Source organism: Dreissena polymorpha, chromosome 1, assembly GCF_020536995.1.
Source record: "Dreissena polymorpha isolate Duluth1 chromosome 1, UMN_Dpol_1.0, whole genome shotgun sequence".
Taxonomy (NCBI): domain Eukaryota; kingdom Metazoa; phylum Mollusca; class Bivalvia; order Myida; family Dreissenidae; genus Dreissena; species Dreissena polymorpha.
In genome coordinates this window covers 128,329,748-128,352,990 of record NC_068355.1, presented here as the reverse complement: position 1 = coordinate 128,352,990, position 23,243 = coordinate 128,329,748, and the positions used below count along the sequence as shown (strand labels likewise).

Below are 23,243 nucleotides of genomic sequence, written 5' to 3'. Positions count from 1 at the left end.
GTGGTCTGGTAAAATAGATGTTTGTAGATACAAAATGCTCCAGTTTTGACCAAAAAATTCTAATTCCTTCCAGTTTATTTTACTATTTTATAATATAAGTTAATATTTGACAGTCTACTTGCTACCTGAGCATGGCATGTCACTCTTTTCCACTGGGCAGTACTGGATAGTGTAGCTATCAATGTACGGCTGACCAGATTCACACGGCAGCCGGGACCACAGAACCATTATCGTGTTGTCGTCTGCTCCGGTCCGAGCCATCACATCCAATGGGGCCTTGGTAGGCACTGTTTGAATAAATATGCAATAATCGGTAGAGCTTTATATTAACCTTTAACCCTTTACCACTTCGATATGTACTTTCAAGCATTTGAAGTCCCTAAGAAATTAAAATTTGATTAAAGACTTTTCTCACCAGATTTAAGTTTCAAAGGCTTAATTTCCAACCCTTCGATACTGATAACAGCAAAAAAAACACACACAAAAACTTAAACAGACTGCGAGTTACTCTCAGGCTGTTCTGTTTTAATGCTGTTTGCACATAGCCATTTTCACTTCGCCTCTGAGTGGGAAACGGTTAAAACAGCATGGGTAAATGTCTTAGGTATCTATGGATCACAGGGGATATACAAAGTGTCTTGCACATACATGTATATTATACAAATCATAATGATGACATCTTTGAGGTAGCAATTTAATCGCTAAAAATGTGGAAGAAATTTCTCCACAATAGTATTACATTAAAAGCGGACCTTCCAACCCACTTAACCAATGCAAGTTTCACAGCATAGAGCATATAGTATCCGCCTTGCAACTGGGATGTCCAGGTTTCGATTCCCACAATGGGAGCATTCTTTACATCACCACAATAGACACCAAGTAGTCTTCTTACCCAGAAACTGATTTGGGGGTAAAATGTCTTAATAAACCAAAGGCTTTCAATGCAATTGTAATTAAATCAATAGGTTTAAACAAAATCCAAACAACTGATTGATAAACAGAGTTTTATCCTATTACCAGATGAAAATCGACAGTATAACAACGATCATATAAACATGAGCTTTATACTATCGCTATTTTTAGATCAGATTTGGGTTTTTCCAAATATTTGGAGAATCTGTTTTTGTCAACTACGGAAAAACTAAATCGTCAAAAAATGCCATATTTTACAGTTATTAATGTAAAATTGTGAGGAAATAATGGGATAAATAGAATATATTGTGAGTTTTGGATAAAGATCAAGTTTATCATGCCCGGCACGAACCATGTAAGCGCTCGGCAAGCCTTGCGCTACATCGGTTCTAAGCCTCGCATGATAAACTTGATCTTTATCCAAAACTCACATAATATTCTCTATATACCTGCAATATAAACCCTTGTACAAATCTCTAACTGTAGTATAAAAATAATGTTTGGTGGATAATCTGAGTTAACAAACCATACTATGGAGTACTGATGTAGAAACCAAACCACCATGGCTGATTTACACTATGCTACTTGCATTATTTTTAGAAATATGCACTCATATTAATTAACCGAATAACCATTTGTTTCTGAAACTTTTCTCAAAATTAATAGTTTTTTGTATTACTTATGATTTCATTTAAATGCCCAAAAGTATACAGACACTTTCCGCCTTTTATGATTTTCACATGTTGTCAATGCCAGTAACTCAGAAATCAGTTTCACAGTCAATAAGTACATTAAATAAGGGTTCACAACATTTACCTGCATTCTGAAGGTACACGCAACTCTGCCACATCAAGCCGCTGTTGCCTAAAGGCGTTGTCATGGATACCCCATACAAGTAATCTTCTGGAAATGTAACTGTCACATTGACTGTGTCTTCTGAGCCGTCTGCATATAAGCAGGTCACAGGAACATTGCTCTGGAACAGGACAAAAACATTTACCAGAAATGAAATCAGTGTCGACATTGTCTACATTGTTATAAAATAGGGACGGTTTTGTTAAGGACTCTCAAATCAAAAGTAGTGAACCAAGCTATCCGGTATATGTTAATATATTATAGTAATGAACATTATTATATTTTAGAAGTGACATGATCAGGGAAAACCCACATCTTGATTGAATTTTAACGCCTAATTTTCCATATTTGAACATAAAAGGAGCCATGTAAAAAATACTAAATTTCCAGCATGGAAAACCAATGACTTAATACTTTAAGTCCATATCTTCTTAGGTAATGGGCATATTTTCACTTACTTCTAATAAATTCTCTTGATTCTACCCAGAGAACCAATTTTAATTATACTTTTTTTGCTTCCAACGCAACTTTAAAACAAACAAGTTGTTATAAGAACACATCATCTCACCTGGCAATTGCCCATGGATGTTCGGCAGTAACAGACAGTGAAACTCTGAACTTTAAGTTTCTCCTTCACTCCAGTGGAGACCTGAGGCAAATGTATGGCCACTGTTTGGGTTCCATTGACCACATTAGTTTGGTTCACAATCTCTGCCCAGAACTCTGGTTGTGGTAAATCTATAAATAGCATTTAAAAATAAGCGGGAAATATAGATCTTGCTTCCATATCTTAAATTTTAATGTTCCATTTTATTGAGTTTGTGGGATTGCTTATTCTGGCTTCCATATTTTTTAAGGTGACCACTTAATTTTTAGTTCGTGGGACATTGCCATGTTTGGTAGTAATATAGAAGCTTGTTGTTTTTTAGGATATTATAAATAGGGATAGGAAAGAATACTGAAATGATATTTGATTGTTTGCTTTTCATTATTTGAATATATTCAATTAATTGATTGTTCAAAATCCGAACTTACTGACAAAGAACTGTTCCTCATTGCAACAACTACCACAAAATATCTTATACGCCTTATATGCATCATATCAGAAAGTGGATTCAGTAATCCAATATGACATCATATCAGAAAGTGTATTCAGTAATCCAATATGACATCATATCAGAAAGTGGATTCAGTAATCCAATATGACAACAATAATGAATTAGTACATTCATCCTTTTCACACAATATTTCAATATTTTAATTCCATACAGTATCAATTATTTCCCATATTTTTGCCATTTATTTCAATTCTATACTATGCATTTAAACAATTTTAATGGTTTTGCTGCTTTTATTTCTGCTGTATATTAAAGTAGCCCAATTTTTATAAAATTCAGTGTCCAATTATGTTCATATGGTGTTTTATCTCAATTGAAGGTCTTCTTTAGCAATGTTTTATGGTTAATTTAGAGTTATTCATATGCACCCATTTAATTTTATGCTTCATACCTCTGTGACCTTTACCTTTCAGTGGAAGAAACTTCCCGTTCGGGAAACTAGGGAAATACCCATATTGGTTTCCTGATCAGGAAACTCATGGTCTAAATTTGCATTTTTATTCCCAATCGGGAAATAAAACAGCAATTTTATGGTGGGTTTAAAAAATGGGCTGGGGGAAAACTTTAAAACACAAAAAAATCTGTTTTTAACACCGCCTTTCTGTAGAGGAAATACATATCTAAATTTTTACCGTACAGATTTTATCAGTGGTTTCCCGAATTAGAAACCAAATTTCCTGATCCGGAAACTATTAGCATTGACTGAAAAGCTGTTCATGCTTGTGGACTTTATCTACCACTAACAATTGTTCTTTTCTACGAAAGCCTATTAGTACCACTGAAATTTTAAATAAAAGAGTGCAAAAACGTATAAACGCGAGAAAAGGCATTTCTATGCAAATAAACATGTAGTATCGAAAAACAAACGCATTATAACGCTAATAGACATGTAATAACGCAAAATAAAGACATAATTGTGCGAAATAAAGGCGTACAAATGCTAAAAAAGGCTTAATAACGCAAACTTAAAGGCGTACAAACGCTAAGAAAGTCGTAATAACGCCAAACTTAAAGGCATACATATACTAAAAAGGGCGTAATAACACAAAGTAAAAGGCATACAAACGCAAACTAAAAGGCGTAATAACGCCAAACTAAAAGGCGTACAAATGCTAAAAAGGTGTAATTATGCAAACTAAAAGGCGTACAAACGCTTAAAAAGGCGTAATAACACCGAAAGGTGTAATAACACCAATTTCAAAGGCTTTCATACGCTTTAAAAAGGCGTAATAACGCCTTGTGTACTATATAAAGTGATGGCTTCTTTGAAGACATTAATTCAAACCAAAGTGTTATGAGTACATTTGAGTTTATTATCCCCCGCCATAGGCGGAGGGATATTGTTATGGCATTGTCCGTCTTTCCGTCCGTCCAGCACTTTTGTGTCCGGAGCCAATATATCTTGGCCCTATGTATCTTGAAAAAATGTTTTTGTGTGTCTGGAGCTATATCTTGGAAGTGATTTGGCGGTTTTCATTGAAACTTGGTATGAGAAAATATGTGAATAAGATAATGATGCATGCCAAATGGCATTGTACACCATTGGATAATAACAGAGTTATGGCCCTTTGTATCTTGAAACATGCTTTTTGTGTGTGTCCGGAGCCATATATTGGAAGCGCTTTGACGGATTTCATTGAAACTTGGTATGAGTATATATATGGATAAGAGGATGATGCACGTTGGTGTTGTCCATCCGTCCAGAAAACTTTTGTGTCCAGAAGTATATTGGCAGGGGATATCAATTCAATGAAGTTGCTTGTTGAATTTGTAAAGACAATTTCAGTCATATCTTGGCCCTATGTATTTTGAAAAAATGTTTTTGTGTGTCTGGAGCTATATCTTGGAAGTGATTTGGCGGTTTTCATTGAAACTTGGTATGAGAATATATATGGATAAGAGAATGATGCATGCCAAATGGCATTGTACACCATTGGATAATAACAGAGTTATGGCCCTTTGTATCTTGAAAAAATGCTTTTTGTGTGTGTCTGGAGTCATATATTGGAAGTGCTTTGATGGATTTCATTGAAACTTGGTATGAGTATATATATGGATAAGAGGATGATGCACGTTGGCGTTGTCCATCCGTCCAGAAAACTTTTGTGTCTAGAAGTATATTGGCAGGGGATACCAATTCAATTAATTTGCTTGTTGATTTTGTAAAGACAATTTCAGTCTCTTTAGAAATCGTCCTTGAAAGCTAGAATAGGCAACCGACATTTGTACGGAATCAACTTATTGTCATCCCCTATGAATGGATTGGTTTTATAAGGAATACTCGATAGTACGATGATGCTATTATTGTTACATCCACACCGGAAGGCGACAGTACGATGGCGATAACACGTCATAATGATGATGATAACACGACAGTTTGATTATGAAAATGCAATATCACGGCAATGCAATAATGATAACGTGACAGTACGATAATGAAAACCCAATATATAACAACATTATGATGGTGAAAATGAGTCAGTACAATGGTGACAACACAAAGTTTTATCGCCTTATCGTCATCGTACTTAATTTTGCGTCTGCTTTATATTATCGAGTATTGAGTTTAAGATCAACCCGTACATAGGCAATATCCATATCAGGATTGCGTATATTTGCCCCTTTGCAGTTAGTAAGACAGCGTGATTTCAATTTTCAATCTTAAGTATCGTGGCTAGATTTTTTCATTTATAAACCGACATGAAATATACAAGTTTATTAGTATGTGATGAATGCAAATATCAACTGCAAAAACGACAATTAAATCTTCGTCATCAATTTAATTATTAAGAAACGTACAGTTTAAACTTAAATTTGAGAAATCAGCGAAAAAGGACTGTAAAACTATGTAACACGTAAATCTTTTGTAGTTTTGCTAGAATGATGATACTTAACAAACACATTTTCAGCACGTAAATGTATGCACTTAAGTATCTTAATGCATTTAACATGTAACCATATTTTAGGACCCTTTTTGCAAAACAACAACAACAAACTAATAGCATTTAAGCCTTTTGTTGGGTATAAAACACTAACTGTGAAACTGCTAGCTCGATTATATGTTTCTTATATTGATAGTAATCACTATGTGTTTTCCTAATTTGATAAGTGTTCAATGCTCTGCTGCAAAAATTATCGCAAGTCATCTACATCAAATGCGATGTAAAAGAGCTACGCCCAATTAAAGTAACACCATTTGTATTTCTAAATCACTCATCCAGGAAAATAACTATTATATGACATATATTTATACATTGCAAAGGTATCATATTATTAAAAACATTTAAATTAATTAACAGTGGGCAAAAAAGAAAGATACGCCTTTTCTAGCATTATAACGCCTTTTAAGCGCTTGTACGCCTTTCAGTTTGTCCTTTTTAAGCGTTTTTACGTGTTTATTAGCATTATAATGCAATTGTTTGTGTTATTATGTGTAAGTTATCGTAGTTAGGCCTCTTTTTGCGTTAATACGACTTCAAACTTTTTTTTTAATTTTCAGTGGTACTAAAGGGCTTTTGTACTTTTCTGATCTTAGTTCTTTGGACAATTTTCTGATTAGGCTGAATTTTCCAGTATGAATGCATAGAACTAGTGCCACATTGTTAAGGAAAACGTCCACCTTTAACTTTTGATGCCATGTTTGTGTTTATGTCTAGAAATAATACATGTATACATTAACTGGATACAAATGTACTTTTTCCTGATTAGGAAACTATGTTTCCCAATCAGGAAACCTCTGAAACTGTCAATTCCGATAGTTTCCCGATCGGGAAATTTGGTTTCTAATTCGGGAAACCACTGATTTTACCATTTTTACGTAGATTATACAAATTTTGCAACCATATTGACAGAAAACCAGGGCCTTAAAAAAAGAATTGCACGGTAAAAATTTAGATATGTATTTCCTCTACGGAAAGGTAGTGTTAAAAACAGATTATTTATATATGAAAGTTTTCCCCCAGTCCATTTTCTGAACCCACCATAAAATTTCTGTTTTATTTCCCAATCGGGAATAAAAATGCAAATTTTGTCCATGAGTTTCCTGATCAGGAAACCAATATGGGGATTCCCCTAGTTTCCCGAATGGGAAGTTTCTTCCACTGCCTTAAATTTAACCTGTTGACCTCAAAAGCTAGGGCATATTTATTTGTAACCAATCAACTAGCTTACTAATTTTGAAGATGGTTGGTGAAATAGTTCTCAAGGTATCATAAAGAGACTACATGGTCTACAGTCTGACTATACAATTAAACGTAAGATGGACTGACAGATGCGCCATGCGTTATAAACTCGTCATTAATTTTCTAAATTTCTTTACTGTCTATGAAACATAATTGTTTACATCATCTATTTCTGCTTACATGTTACCTTTTTAAATATGTTATTATAAAAACTCATGAAAGACAACAGTGGGTACCAGTACTTGGATGAAACAAGAGATGTGTTAACACAATGCCCCCTTCTGCGCCGCTTTGAAGCCATATCTTTGACCTTAAAGGATGACCTTGACCTTTCACCACACAAAATGTGCAGGTCCATGAGATACACATGTATGGTCAAATATCAAGTTGCTATCTTCAATATTGCAAAAGTTATGACCAATGTTAAAGTTTTCGGACGGACAGACTGACTGACTGACGGACGGACGGACAGACAGTTAAAAAACTATATGCCACCCTTCAAGGGCATAACATAAGCATCATTCAAGTCATGCAAAAACAAATATGAAAGTTACCTGTGCCATATTTAGCAATTTGAATAGGGTAGCTGTTCATAGGGGAGGGTCCTATTATAGTGTAGGCGATGACAGAGACAGCATAGTCAGAATCACACCTCACACGCTGACCCAAGAAACTTTTCTGGCGGACCCTATAGGCAATGTCTGACTCCACAATCACATCTCCACCGCCCAACGGAGTTAAAGACACAGTGAAAAACGTGATTTCACCATTTTTGTGATTCTCTGGTATGTCCTTAAAAAAAGAAAATGTGTCAATTTAGGAACAATATGGTAGTCAAATAGTTTAACTTCAAACTTGTCAGAAAGACATGCCACACAAAACAGACAAGTAAAAGATTTCATCATTTTAATTGTTACAATATGAGATAAAAAAGATGTGGATTCAAATATTTGTTTGATCCATCTGAAAGTCTAATAGTTTCAAATTTGCATCTTAAATAAATTAAATAGAATCGAAAATAACAAAGCCATGCTTAATCACTTACTTAACTTAAAATTGTTTATATTTGTTAAAAATATTTGTAGGTCATGAGTAAGAGAAGAAATGAGTCTCTGGCTCAATGCAGGTACGTCATTGAGTGTCGTCCCATATCAGGGACAACACATTCCGCTTATATGAAATTTGGATTTGAAAAGTCTCTTAAAATGTGCTGCCCCTGATTAGCATGTGAATACTGCATGGCTAATCTTGGATAGCAGATTTAGGCACATGTATTAGCATGTGAATACTGCATGGCTAATCTTGGATAGCAGATTTAGGCACATGTATTAGCATGTGAATACTGCATGGCTAATCTTGGATAGCAGATTTAGGCACATGTATTAACCCTTTCATTGCGGGAACCGAATTTCAAAGGCCTTTGCAAACAGTTTGGATCCAGTAAGACGCCACAGAACGTGGCGTCTCATCAGGATCCAAACTGTTTGCTATTCTGATAGTATTCTTTGAAAAAAATCGAAGAAAATGCTAATTTTAGAAATTCAGCAGACGACATTTAAGCAGACGACAAATTTCCCAGCATGCAAAGGGTTAAGCCCCTTTTCCTTGGAATGTGACTCAAATGTTGTTCATTACCTGCCAGTAGACAGTGAGGTCCCTGTGATTGCCGCGTATGCAGTCTTGTGGATTCCAGTAGCAACTACCGGGAATCACTTCTGGGCCTGACGATGGCACTATAAAACAAAGAAAAAAATAATCAGGATGTGCTATTTTTACATAAAATACAATAAAAACTAAACCCTCTACCACTCAATTACACACTTTGATACATTTGTAGTTCTTTAAAAATAAATCCAAATAACTTAAAGACCTTTTTCACTAGATTTTTAGTTTAAAAACTTTCATTTGGAACCCTAAGATTCTAATGAGCAGCAAACAGCATAAAGCCTGAACTGACTGCGAGTAACTTACAGGCTGTTCTGGTTTTACGGCTGGTTGCATCAGAGGCCATTTCGATGAGCATAGATATTAACCATGATTACAGTCCAACAACATTTTCATTAAACTTTGTTAAGATCGTACTTTAAAAAATGTGCTTTTCAATTGGTAACTGATGAACATTGCCTATTTAAGTTAATTCAAGGCCATAACTGAACAAATACTAGAAGGACGTAACTTATCATGTGCGTACAATGTTGTCCCATATTGGCCAGTGCAGTCCGCACTGGTTAGTCAGGAACGACCCTTGCGGCCTTAATTGTTTTTTCATTTAAAGGAAAGACTTCCATTAAACAAAAAATATCACCTAATTGGAGAATGTCATCCCTAATTAACCTGTGCCTTCAAGACTCAATTATAAAACTGTGAATATCAAAATCAAAGTTTTTTTAGAATTTTAAGACAATATGCAGTTACACAAAGCCCATTCATAGACAGTTTAAAGTTGTATATTGAATGCAGCAAAAACTACAGATCTCAAAGTTTGCTCCAATGTGGGTAGCATACCACTCTGGAGGGTTGTGTTGCTGATTGACATAGGTCTGCTCCAGTACCCTTTGTTTTCTGGATGAAGCTGTACTGTCATTGTGTATTCAGTGAATGGGTGGAGGTCACACACCACCAGACTGTTGTTTTCCTCTTTAGTTAAACCTGTGAAAACCTGCAATGATTGGGTGAGAAAAGTTCATGATGTACATATTTTAGATTGTTTGGGGAGCATATCAAGTGCTGGCTGGATGAACGATGTGATTTCCTGTGGGAGCATAAAAATGCATCATTCCTGCATGCAGAGTCCAGAAGTGAAACATCATTTTTAACTATGAGGAATGAACACAAAACGATGACATTGTACTTGTTCACAATTCCTTCACGATTTTATTAGTAAAAAGATATGTGTTTGTGAGAAACACTATGTCCCCTTCTGCGCCGCTTTGAAGCTATATATTTGACCTTTGACCTTGAAGGATGACCTTGACCTTTCACCACTCAAAATGTGCAGCTCCATGAGATACACATGCATGCCAAATATGAAGTTGCTATCTTCAATATTGCAAAAGTTATGGCAAATGTTAAAGTTTGACGCAAACAAACACAAAAACAAACAAATGAAAGCAACAAACCAACAGACAGGGCAAAAACAATATGTCCCCCACTATAGTGGTGGGGAACATAAAAAGATAATCTGATGAAACCTTTTCACTAAAGGAGGCCACAAATAAGAATTTCAGAGTCAAGAGTTACCTTTTCATCATTCCACCTACTGGAGACAGTAAGGTTGTACTTCTTTTGACGATGATAATTAGCATCCTGCCTATAACTCCACTCGATGCAAGTGCTGTTGATCACCGCAGACGCTAAATCTTTAGCAGGGGCGGGGCGCACTGAAGCAAAATGTTTAGAAAATTATATTTCTGTTGCTTTGCCATGGTCAACACTCAACCATTGATCACTTTACAGATAATTTAATTGACAAGTGTTGTCTTGCTAATTAATTTTAATTGTATTGAAAGAAGATTAATTTGAATTTACATTTAAATGGGCCTTGCTAGATGGGAAAACAGGACTAAATGCATATGGAGTGTAGTCCCTGATTAGCCTGTGCAGTCTGTGCTGTAATCAGGGATGACACTTTCTTCTTTTGTGTTGTTGTTTCTTTGTTTAAAAAAAGTCTCTTCAAAGAAAAAATGGCCGTTAACATCCATAACTGTGGCTTCCTCCTGAATATGCATGACAATGATCTGAATATTCAACTATATGATGACATGTCCCTTGAGCTTTTTAATCAAAGACCAGCTGTAGGACTTTTAATTTTGGTTATTTTGTATTTACCTGTAAATGTTTCCTGAATCACTATTGCCAAAGTGTGAAGTTTGTAGCTCCCTTTAATCGGTTCATACCAACAATCCTTTGCATTAACCATTCCAAGGCAGTAACCCCAGATTATTTTTTTTTTGTATTTGTTATGTATTTGTGTGATATGTTTATAACATGACTTGTGCTCTGAGTAAGGATGTGGGGCAATTGTTGTTTTTTGCCATTTAGAAACGACCACATGATATTATGTCTGACGTTTTACATATTAAAATCCTGAAGTAAGGATACATTTATGTATTTGAACTTATATTTGTTATATTATGCCATGTATTACTTAACTAGTCATTCATCAGTATTTGTTATTAGTATCTGTTTGTATCTTACCATGATATGTGTTTCAGTGCTAAAATAAAACTACTACTGCATGAATTACATATTTAAACATATATTCCATTTGCCTATTAATAAACAAAATTATAGTTTAATATTTAATTTTTATTCATTTATATTTTTAAGAAACATATGTAAATCAAACCAACCTGTGTCCTTTGTAATCACAGAGTACAAGCCAGAGACGTTTTTCCCACATTTTGAGGCAACAGTCATATTGAATTCAACAGGTTTCAAGCTGAAGTCCCCAGCCCGTGTTGAGTTGAAAACAACTGTGACCAGATTGTCAGGCACTTTGTTTGCTAAGCAGGGGGTCCACGAACCAGACAATTCAGGCAGTCGACTGCAAATAAGCAATATCTAAATCACCACAACTTTGGACAACCCAATTGGGAGCTTCATCCAAATAACAACAATTAATACAGCATGGTCACACGTACATGTTCTCGATGAATTAAACATTTAAGCCAAGATTCACAAATATCTCTAACAGATGTAGGAGAAACAGAGCAAACATGAAAGTGAAGGCTCACACCTTTTACCTTGACCCGTACAGCCTAAATTATTTAACTATGTTGTCAGGACATAATCTCAGTGCACTTAGCTTTTGAGGCAAGTTTCATCAAAATTTGTCAAAAGGTATAAGACATATATAGAGCAGACATAAAAGTGATTAGAAAATCTGTTAAAATCTCTCATGTGTCTTCATTGAGGCAGTATGATGTAAAACATTTGCTTTTTGATAACAAGTGTGGCCTAATCCAAATCATGAAACAAGGGCTGTTTGTAAAACATGCATGCCCCCCATATGGGCTCTCCGTTGTAGTGACAGCCATTGTGTAAATATGTTTTTTGTCACTGTGACCTTGACCTTTGACCTAGTGACCTGAAAATCTATAGGGGTCATCTGCCAGTCATGATCAATGTACCTATGAAGTTTCATGATCCTAGCCATAAGCGTTCTTGAGTTATCATCCGGAAACCATTTTACTATTTCGGGTCACAGTGACCTTGACCTTTGACCTTGTGACCTGAAAATCAATAGGGGTCATCTGCGAGTCATGATCAATGTACCTATGAAGTTTCATAATCCTTGGCATATTGCGTTCTGAAGTTATCATCCGGAAACCATTTTACTATTTCGGGTCACCGTGACCTTGACCTTTGACCTAGTGAAAATCAATAGGGGTCATCTGCGAGTCATGATCAATCTACCTATCAAGTTTCATGATCCTAGGCCTAAGCGTTCTTGAGTTATCATCCAAAAACCATTTAACTATTTTGGGTCACTGTGACCTTGACCTTTGACCTAGGGACCTGAAAATCTATAGGGGTCATCTGCGAGTCATGATCAATGTACCTATGAAGTTTCATGATCCTAGGCCTAAGTGTTCTTGAGTTATCATCCGGAAACCATTTTACTATTTTGGGTCACCGTGACCTTGACCTTTGACCTAGTGACCTCAAAATCAATAGGGGTCATCTGCAAGTCATGATCAATGTACCTATGAAGTTTTATGATCCTAGGCCCAAGCGTTCTTGAGTTATCATCCGGCAACCACCTGGTGGACGGACCGACGGACTGACCGACAGACCGACAAACCGACATGAGCAAAGCAATATACCCCCTCTTCTTCGAAGGGGGGCATAATAAAAGGTCGAGGTCCCAGGAACCACTTTGCTGAAAGTCAAAAATATCTCTTGTAATGATGTACATACAAATTACATTTGGGTCACGCTATGAGGAAAGGGGGTTTAATGCATGTGCGTAAAATGTCGTCTGATTAACCTGTGCGGATAAGGGACTACACTTTCCGCCTCAACAGGATTTTTGCTAAGATGATAATTTCTTTAAACGAAAAATATCATACAAGCGGAAAGTGTTGTCCCTGATTAGCCTTTGTGCACTGCACAGGCTCATCTGGGACGACACTTTACACACATGAATTAACCCCCATTTAAAGAGCGTTGCTTATTTGAAATAAATGGACAGGTTCACTTACAAATTGCATTCAATGTCTGGCGGATTAGGCTCATACTTCTGACCCAGGTTCCATGTACAGGTCATATTGTCCTGGTAGTTGTAGACTTCACAATGGAAGTCTTGTAGAGGTATAGGCTGGGCTGTCAAGAAAACAATATGGCAATTTGGTAAAAATTGGTTCAATGCACGTGCACAGGCTTAGAATAAAAGAATAAGCTTTCCATCTTAATTTGATTTTTGGTAATAAAAGTCTTCCTTTAAACGAAAAATACATTTACAGCGGGAAGTTTAAACTAAAAATACATTCAGCGGGAAGTGCTATTCCTTATAAGTCTGTGCTGACTGCCAAATGGAAGTCTTTGAGAAGTATAGGCTGACTTGTTTTCAAATAATATGACTATTTAAAATGTGTTCTTGAAAAACTATGTTTAATGCATGTGTGTTAAGTGTCATCCCACATTAGTCCACAAAGATGTCCACATGGATGTATAGTCCCTGATAAGACTTGTGAACTGCGTAGGCTAATTTGGAATGTGCTTCACGCATATGCAATTAGCCCAGTTTTCACATTTAATTATAAAGTACAGTCAAGTTACCATTATCAGATCAGTAGCGTAATTAAGTTGTTCTGGTGGAAAGCAATAAATGTTTTAAGACTTCTTTTACACCAGTTTGATTAAATATTACCTTTGCTTACTGATTCAGCACATAGTCTTCTTTTTAAACGCAGGCAAAATGTATTTGCGATACCTTTTTTTTCGCCGCAGAATTCATGCATTAAAGGATCAGTTGTAACCGTAACCACTCAGGAGGGCATCTAACACGCTATTTGAACTGTCTAAACATGAAATGTGTTGTTTACAATGACCAAGTTACATTGCCCGTTATAAATAATATTCTTTTTTTGTTATTGTTTTCTATATGTAATCTTGTATCCACACTTTACGCATGGTGTTCTTGTGTGAATTAACTGTTAAAAATCCTAAAAAGATCGAAAAGATATGGGCATCTTATAAACCATGTTTTCATTGTGATTTATTTTTGTTGAATATATTCTAACACAACGCTTACTATTGTTCGTGAAATACAATTTTACAGCGCAGCGGCCAACATGGCCACCACGTCAAGAAGACGTGACAACTCTCAAAGTTCTTTTCCAAATCTAACCGCAGAATCCCCCTCTTACAACAACACCACAGCATTTTATTCTAAGGTACATAAACATAAAATTTAGATACACTTCAACACCGTTATTTCGAACACCGATAATCCGAAGTAACTGTTATTTCGAAGTATTTTTCGGGTCCCGATTTTGATTCTTGTTTGTTAAATGTAAAATTTCATTGTTAATCCGAACTTCGTTAAACCGAAGAAATCGTTAATTCGAAGTGATGCTGTCGGTCCCAACACTATAATTCGCACCTAATTATCAATCATTAATTCGAAGTCAAAATTGCAAAATACTGAGCGTAATTTCACACCTTTGTCATGGCGCTTCAAAAGCCGATAATTACACTTGTCGTCTGCGCGAACGCCAGTGTTCAGAGAGACATCGCGTATTATTTAAAAAAAGGTTAATTCATTTCCGAAAATGTATTCATATGTATGTATGTCTGATAATTTGTGTTATTTGTTTTATTTTATATGTTCTGTAATTAGAGAAAAATAAAAACAAGAAAACGAATCGTTTATTCCCCCGTTTGTTACGAGTAGAAATCTATTGCTATCTGACAAGTTTACGTTTTTAAGTAAGCATGTAACCGAACCATGCGAATGCCACAACGTTTTATTTTAAAGGAATCAAAGAAGTCTTATGTCAAATGTTTATTTCGAATTATCGTTAATCCGAAGTTTTTTTAACGGTCCCAACGACTTCGAAATAACGGTGTTGAAGTGTACTTCCTATCCCATTCTTGATTGGTTGACTGTACTTTTACCCCAATTTTCTAAACCCACCCCTTCAAATAACCCTTATTGATTGGATGGATGCTCATGCATCTGTCACAGCAGAAAAGTGCAATACACAATTATCACTTTGGGAACAGGAGACCTCATTTCATTAAGCATACTTGATCATATAACCAGATGTTATCTATGGACAAACCTCATTGGTAATATGAAACCTAACACTTCTATAATCAATTATGTAAACCCCGATACACATTCGATACACATTCAATCTGAACTTGTATCGTTATGTATCTTGGGAAATTGGAATTACCCTTGTATAATTATCATATTTTAATTATGTATTGGTTTGAAGTAATGTTGACTTACGAGCCAAATTGTTAATCATACTAAGACCATGTCAACAGATGTTCCCGATAATTGAACTACATTGGAGAAATGAAACCATACTTCCATAATCAATTTTTCAAACTTCATTACAAAATTGTCCTATCCGAACTGACATCTGTTATGTTAATTCCTAAATACCCGCAACATACAGCAACGTTACATACTCAAACATATTATTAAAATATTTCCCTGTTATTAAATCTATCTGTACTAAAATTTCTATCATAAGAATAAATAATAAGCATATACCGTTATGTCACACATGTAAATTGTTTGAATCATATCTTATCATCGATATTGAACATGGAACATAAATAAAACATTTAAAGATTTATATCATTTATTGTAAGAATAAAAAAAATGTACACATATTTTAATATAATATATAATCAATACGCATATTATCACGCTCGATCCGTTATTGCCCTAATTCTTTATTTCATTTAAGGTGTTGCAAAATCTTAAACACGAATCAAAACTGAAATGGACTTTTGCAGGCAGAAAGACTACTAAATGGCCTTTAAATTTATGCGTAAACTTCTTACTTTCCAAACAGAAATATCGCATGTGGCCGCTAAAAATGTTCAACCTCGATTTGGTAACGAGAGGGAAGTCAACAAAGACGTATATACATGTCAGCAAAACATACCAAAATGTTCTGACAAAGAATAGCTCCGATTACATCTCAATCAATGCGTTTTAAAGAACAGGCCTTGAAGATGCTGTGTGCAAAATATCATCTTAAAATGTCAACTATTTATCGCGATACGCAATCTTGAAAATCAAAGTGATCCACTATGGGTAATGATCCGGTAATGGTAACATAACTGTATTTAATAAGGATCATATAATTATAGGAAAGCATGTTTTTTTTGTGTTTTTGTGACATATTCAAGAACAAACAAAATAATAATATAAGGTAATTCTTAAATTGTCATTGCTTACACAGTATCTGAATTTAGTTGTGACTAAAGGATAATTACTGTGTCTAGGAATAACCAAGTAACTACAAAAATCATTCGAGATTCAAAAGTGACATGAGTGCTTATATGCAAATTATAAGACAACACAACATACAAAGTGTGTCTATTTTTTGCTAATTTTATGATAACATTCTAAATGGTACCTGAATGTTTTTAATCTGTTCCGTTTGCTATTTCTTTGTAGAAATTAATAATTGCTTTTATGTAGTCAACAAAATTGCATAAATTCATTTCAAGTGTTTTAATTAAGCAAAATTGCAAGAATTGTGATGACCAATCAATTTCATGTAAACAAGCATAATACATAATTATATTTTGAAGATAATTATAAGAACATGTTGATATTCAAACAATATTATAACTATGTAATATAAATAAAGTGTAATTAAAATTAAAAAAAAAAGCAATATATTCAGAAATACTGAACACAAGCAATTGTTAAACAAACATAATACAAAATAATCATTGTTGTAACTCTTTTTTTGGTCATTTTGTTACTATATTAACAAAAGAGGTCAAAGAATTAAGAGAAAAACTCAAAACAAAAGGCAATAACACCAATTGTTACATACCAAATACCTGTAAAAGAAAGGAACAGTATAATAAGCATATAATAATAGAGTTTTACTGTACCCATACACTTATGTGAGCCTCACACTGGGAAAACCAGTATTAATGCATGTGCGTAAACTGCCGTAAAGTATCGCTCCAGATTTGCCTGTGAACAGGCTAATCAGGAAGGACACTTTCCACCTAGACTTGATTTTCGTTTAGAAGAGACTTCCCGTAAACAAAAAAGTTCATAAAAGCTGCTGCACAGGCTAATCTGTATGGTTAATTGAAACGCACATTCATAAAGCCCTGTTTTAACATAGTGCGGCTCAATTATAATTATAAATATGTCAATGCATGCAGAGGGTAACATTAATAGGCTGGGAATTTACTTGGAATTGTGCAAGTCATGTCTGTGGACAAAATGGACAAAGCAGCTGATAAAAGTACACATGTGGGAGTCATAGACGAACCTTGTCAAGCAACAATCAGAATGCTTAATGGATTGCTATTATTTCCAGCAATTATAATCACAGTTTTCATTCTAAAATATAACAAATTGCAAAGAACCACAGCGAGAATGATCAAAGGTTGATGCTTGTTGAAAAGTAAGTGCTCCCAAATGGGTTTATAAAGCACAGAAAAATGAGGCAATAACTTAAAAGTTATTATTTCTATTTAGATGCCTTATTCCAAACTACTGGAATGGATTTCAATTATTATGTGAGCGAGAATGAAGTTTTTTTGCATTAAAAATTAACAAAAACACAGATTGCAGAAACATCATAACCTGTGAGATATAAGTTACATCATTTAAAAAATATTATAAAAATGAACAACACGACTCACAACCAAAGGATTTCAAAATTATTAGTTTACTGATTTAAAGAATTCTTAGTAACAAGAGTTCTGTCAGAGACATATGCCCCCGAAACAGGGCTTTGAACTTAGGTGACCCCAATATCAATAGGGGTCATTTACTATCCAAGACCAATGCACATGTTAAGTATCAAGCAAATCAGTCAATTTGTTGACAAGTTACTGAATGGAAACAATTTTCACACTTATTATGACCATTCCCATGACCTTTGACCTAGTGACCTCAATTATGATTGTGGTTATCTACTGTCCAAGTCCAATGCACATGGGAAGTATCGAGCATATTGGTCGATTCGTTGACAAGTTATTAATATCAGAAACAATTTCCCACTTATTGTGATAGTGAGCTTGACCTTTGACCTAGTGAACCCAATTTCAAGAGGGGTCATCTACTGTCAAACGCCAATGCACATGTGAAGTATCAAGCCCATCGGTCAATTCGGTAATGAGTTATTGATCGGAAACAATTTTCACAATTTTTGTGCAAGTGACCTTGACCTTTGACCTTGTGACCTCAGTTTCAATAGGGGTCATTTACTGTCCAAGGCAAATGGACATCTTAAGTATCAAGCAAATCGGTCACTTTGTTGACGTGTTATTGATCAGAAAAGAACTCTACCGACAGACAGACAGACAGACAGACAGACCGACCATCAAACAGACCAACTGACACCCAGCTTAACAATATACCCTGTCTTCTTCAAAGAGGGGCATAATTAATATGTACATCTCAGGGAAAGACCTAAACCATAAATGTAGGGTAAGTGTTCCCTGCTCATTAAATTTACCCCTTTCTCTACTGGTCAACATAAAATAGTTTAAATCTGTTGAAGTTTAATACATTTTTGCAAGTATTGAGTGGCAAATGAAAATAATATGCACTAAAACTTTAATAATTGCAAATGTTGGAAGAAGAAATTCTTTGATTTACTAAGTCATAAGAAAATGTCAAAATACATGCCATATTTTCCAACCTGTACTTACTCTACATGTTTCCTAATAATACATGAGAAACGGTTTGAGCGTCATTAAAAAATTAGCCTTGCAGTCAACATAGCCGCAGATAAGCATGCACATCCGCACACCCTCAGGAAGGAGCTAACCTGTCCCCTTATGAGTTATGATACCACAAAACATTGCATGATGTTGTAACAGACATCCTAGCTCCTTATCAAACTGTGCAGTTGTGCAGACTCTTCTAGAGCTATGCTGGACGCAAAGCAGATAAGACCCATTTTCGCATGACCCAGGTTGCATATAAAAATATATTCTTGACACTGATCATTACAGTGTGCAGTTGTTGTGCTGTTAAATAAATTAGGACATCATTCTCACAATGTTCAAACTATGCCTGGTGATTTCTGTAAAAAGCATTGACTTTTTTTACAAGCAATTAAACATTAAGCTATACAATTTTAAGTTTAATTAGAGCTGTTTCAACAAGTCTTCTTAATATTTATAATTGTAAACCAGGTAAAAACATTTCAATTGTGCACGATACTCAGGTTTCTTTCAAATTTCTAACAAAAGATTCCATTCATTGTAAAATTATGGATAATTACTGTGAATTAAAAATAAATTTAAATATTTAAAATGTAGTCACTTCTATGAATAAATTACAATATATCAATCATTATTATTCACATGTAAAATCTTGGATTACAAATACTTCGTACACTTTGAAAACATAACAGTGTTTAAGGATTAATAACTCAAATTATTGGAATACATTAAAACATCTTAAATGTTCCTGAAAGATATTGCATAACTCTGGACAAGGATGGTCTACTAAGGCAGGGTTACTTCTGCAACTTGTCACAAAGTCATTGATTGAACTCTCAAAGTATGATCATTGTCTTAATCTCTTGAGATTTCAGGCTGGAATTAAATGTAACATGTAACCAAACTGCAGATGTTTTGCATTTATTTGTGCTCCCGTTATGATAAAATTTTGTTATCAGCAGTTTGCAAAATCTGTCATTTTGGGACCTTTAGGCACATTATTCTGCTTCTTTTATCACAAACCAATTAACTCAACTTCATATGCCATAATATTCTCTCATAAACACTCCCCATCCTATTAATTTCAAAATACATAAAAACAAGATGTGTTTGTGAAACACAATGTCCCCCTATATGACGTTTTACCTTGAAGGATGGCCTTGACCTTGACCCTTCACCACTCAAAATGTGCCGCGGCCTGAGATACACACGCATTTCAAATATAAAATTGATAGCTTCAATATTGCAGAAGTGACATTACATGAGCAATTTTGACCCATATATTTGACCTTGAAGGATGACCTTGACCTTGACCTTTCACCACTCAAAATGTGCAGCTCCATGAGATACACATGCATGCCAAATATCAAGTTGTTATCTTCAATATTGCAAAAGTATTCATAAAATAAGCGATTTGGGCCACATATATTTGACCTCTGACCTTGAAGGATGACCTTGACCTTTCACCACTCAAAAAGTGCAGCTCCATGAGATACACATGCATGCCAAATATCAAGTTGCTATCTTCAATATTGCAAAAGTATTTATAAAATAAGCGATTTGGGCCACATATATTTGACCTCTGACCTTGAAGGATGACCTTGACCTTTCACCACTCAAAATGTGCAGCTCCATCTTCAATATTGCAAAAGAATTCATAAAATGAGCGATTTTGGCCACATATATTTGACCTCTGACCTTGAAGGATGACCTTGACCTTGACCTTTCACCACTCAAAATGTGCAGCTTAATGAGATACACATGCATGCCAAATATGAAGTTGCTATCTTCAATATAGCAAAAGTTATTGCAAAATGTTAAAGTTGGCGCAAACCAACCAACAGACCAACCAACCAACCAACCAACCAACAGACCAACCAACCAACAGACAGGGCAAAAACAATACTATAGTGGGGGACATAAAAATACATGCCAAAGTAAGAATCTGTTTCAATAAACAGTCAATATGTCATGTGTAAACTCAATCTTTCACTAAATTGTTTTAATAATAAGCTACATGTACACAGTCAAATTATAATAATTTTCTTAAAATGCTATATAAAAAAAGTTTTATTTTGACATCGACGTAACAACCTTAAGAAGCCGAATTCCCCGCTGGCTTTATTTAAGAACACAGTGGTAATTACGATTTGATATATCATATTGGATGCTGTCATCATTCATCTCTGACTAATGACCAAAATGATATTAATACAGGACAACTACAATTAATTAACTTAATGGATGCTTGTGATTGTAATACATCTCCAACAAAGTTTGGTACATGTTTTATATTACTTAAAATGACCTTGATTGGCATGATAAAGACCAACGATTCAATCACGTCCTGAATTGAGATATTAGAATATGCAAAGAATCTGACAGTGGGAACATATTAAGGGAACGAAAGCCAATTCCTGTGCAAACAAGGTCAGGGACAGTCTATATACCCCTTATGTAAAAAAATGGACACCATTTCTGGAAAGTTTTGTGAAGATTTGGTGGAAAGAGAATGAAGTAAATAAGCTGCAACAGGGAATTTAATATTATAATCAAAGGGCAATAACTCTGATGAGCCTTGCCTGGTTCGGCTGTTGATTTAACTTGACCACTATTTTATGTCAGTACAAGTTTGAAAAAGTTTGCGAAGATAAGTTATAAAATGTTTGCATAAATTGTGCAAAGCTCTGGTGTAAAGTTCCTGGTGTAATTTGGCTGGTCAAGAACGTGTCCTATTATATTAACAAAACAATTCAAGAAAGTTCGGTGAAGATTCAATTAACTTTTTTTCTTAACTGTAAAAGTAAGAAATAAAGCACAATAACTCTGAGGTTGCTGTTGCAAACTGGCTGGTTATTGAACTTTGTGTCCACTTATGTCAACAACATTTCCAGAGAGTATGGTGAAGATTTGATGAAAACTGTAGGACTTAGAGAGTGGAAACAACTAACGTGGTGCTTACCAAACCGTCTGCCCATCAATTCCCAGTATCTGTCTTGTCAAGAGACAGCGCACAAAAAGCACTAATATAACATATAAAAGCCCGTTAAAAAAACAAAATCAACGAATATTTTGTCAAATATTTCATAAAATAAAGTAAACCGAAAATAAATAATTGTTCCTAATAGCAGAAGCCAAAATTTCAACGCTAGATGTAGTCTGGAAACATAGATTTAACGAGATACAAAATTCTTGTTTTTATTTTGTGTTGGACTATATTATCCATTTTCATTTTTGCAATGATATCGGAACATTTACAGTCGAACACGAGTTTGGCTTTAGGCTGCGTTGGAAGCACATAATGTTGTTCTAATTAATAATCATTATGTTATTAATTAGCGAAGCTCAAGTGAGGATGGCCTTCTCTAAGCAACTCAGAAAGATAAAAAAGGAAAAGACAGCCCGCAAAAATGAAAGTGCATGCAGGGCAATAAATAACTGTGATCATCTTTCTTTTTCTTTCAATTGGGTAGCACTTGACAGTGGTTTCTATTAGGTCTGCGTGTTTGCTCGTAAATAATTCGGAGATCTAGCGTTAAAGTTTTGGCTATTGCTGTAGGGACCGCTGATTTTTTATGGGTTAACTTTATTTCATTAAATATTTTACCAAATATTTGTTGATTGTGAGTGCTTATAGGGCTTTAAATAGACTTTTGAGTGCATTGGGTAAGGGTATTACAATTTTTGTGAAACATTGACTCAAATTACACACAAAGAAATTACATTAAAAGTACATACAGACTATGATTTTTTTAACTGTGTTGTAATTTTTTTTTATGATTTGCTATGTACAGAAGTTTGCTTGTATATAATTTTGAGGCGGACTTACATTTATACAGTTGCAGACAAGGTGGGTGGGTGAAGGTGAAATATAAAATTAAATGTTCTTACTGTACAGAACTTTAATGATAGTCCACTCATCACTGTCCCTCGTAACTCGCCACGAGTCACACATGCATATTACTTCCAACGTTTGTTTGCTTACATTGACAAATGTAAATTTGTACGAATATTTGTCCACCAACTCATATTGGGTAATAATTTTTTCACTTGGGTATACATGTAGGTAGACAAGGCATGGTTTTTGACTGTCATTAAGTCTACAAGTGAGTGTTAAGTTCTCCCCTATGCATGCATGACCATTTGTTGGCTCCAGGGCTCCAGACAGAATGTTATCTGAACAAAAACACATGCATTATGTTAAATGATTTATATGCACCAATAAATATTGCAGTCCCCTGGGGGGAAGGGCTGGAAGCAGACCCAGTTTTTCCCT

At 34.9% G+C, this 23,243-nt stretch overlaps 1 protein-coding gene across 7 annotated transcripts in view; it reads right to left on the bottom strand.

Moving 5' to 3' along the window:
* The window catches only part of LOC127849355 (uncharacterized), an 81,585-nt gene that overhangs the window by 18,819 nt on the left and 39,523 nt on the right, over positions 1-23,243 (bottom strand). For 5 of the 7 annotated variants that reach the window (XM_052382091.1, XM_052382090.1, XM_052382092.1 and 2 more), the window contains 10 exons: positions 22,859-23,143; positions 13,273-13,393; positions 11,419-11,612; positions 10,307-10,446; positions 9,572-9,725; positions 8,702-8,799; positions 7,621-7,858; positions 2,336-2,505; positions 1,729-1,888; positions 126-287 (listed from right to left, as the gene is read on the bottom strand). In XM_052382091.1, the coding sequence (XP_052238051.1) occupies positions 126-287; positions 1,729-1,888; positions 2,336-2,505; positions 7,621-7,858; positions 8,702-8,799; positions 9,572-9,725; positions 10,307-10,446; positions 11,419-11,612; positions 13,273-13,393; positions 22,859-23,143 (1,722 nt within the window). The remainder of the gene's footprint in view (positions 1-125; positions 288-1,728; positions 1,889-2,335; positions 2,506-7,620; positions 7,859-8,701; positions 8,800-9,571; positions 9,726-10,306; positions 10,447-11,418; positions 11,613-13,272; positions 13,394-22,858; positions 23,144-23,243) is intronic. The other 2 variants (XM_052382094.1, XM_052382096.1) reach the window with 1 other exon arrangement.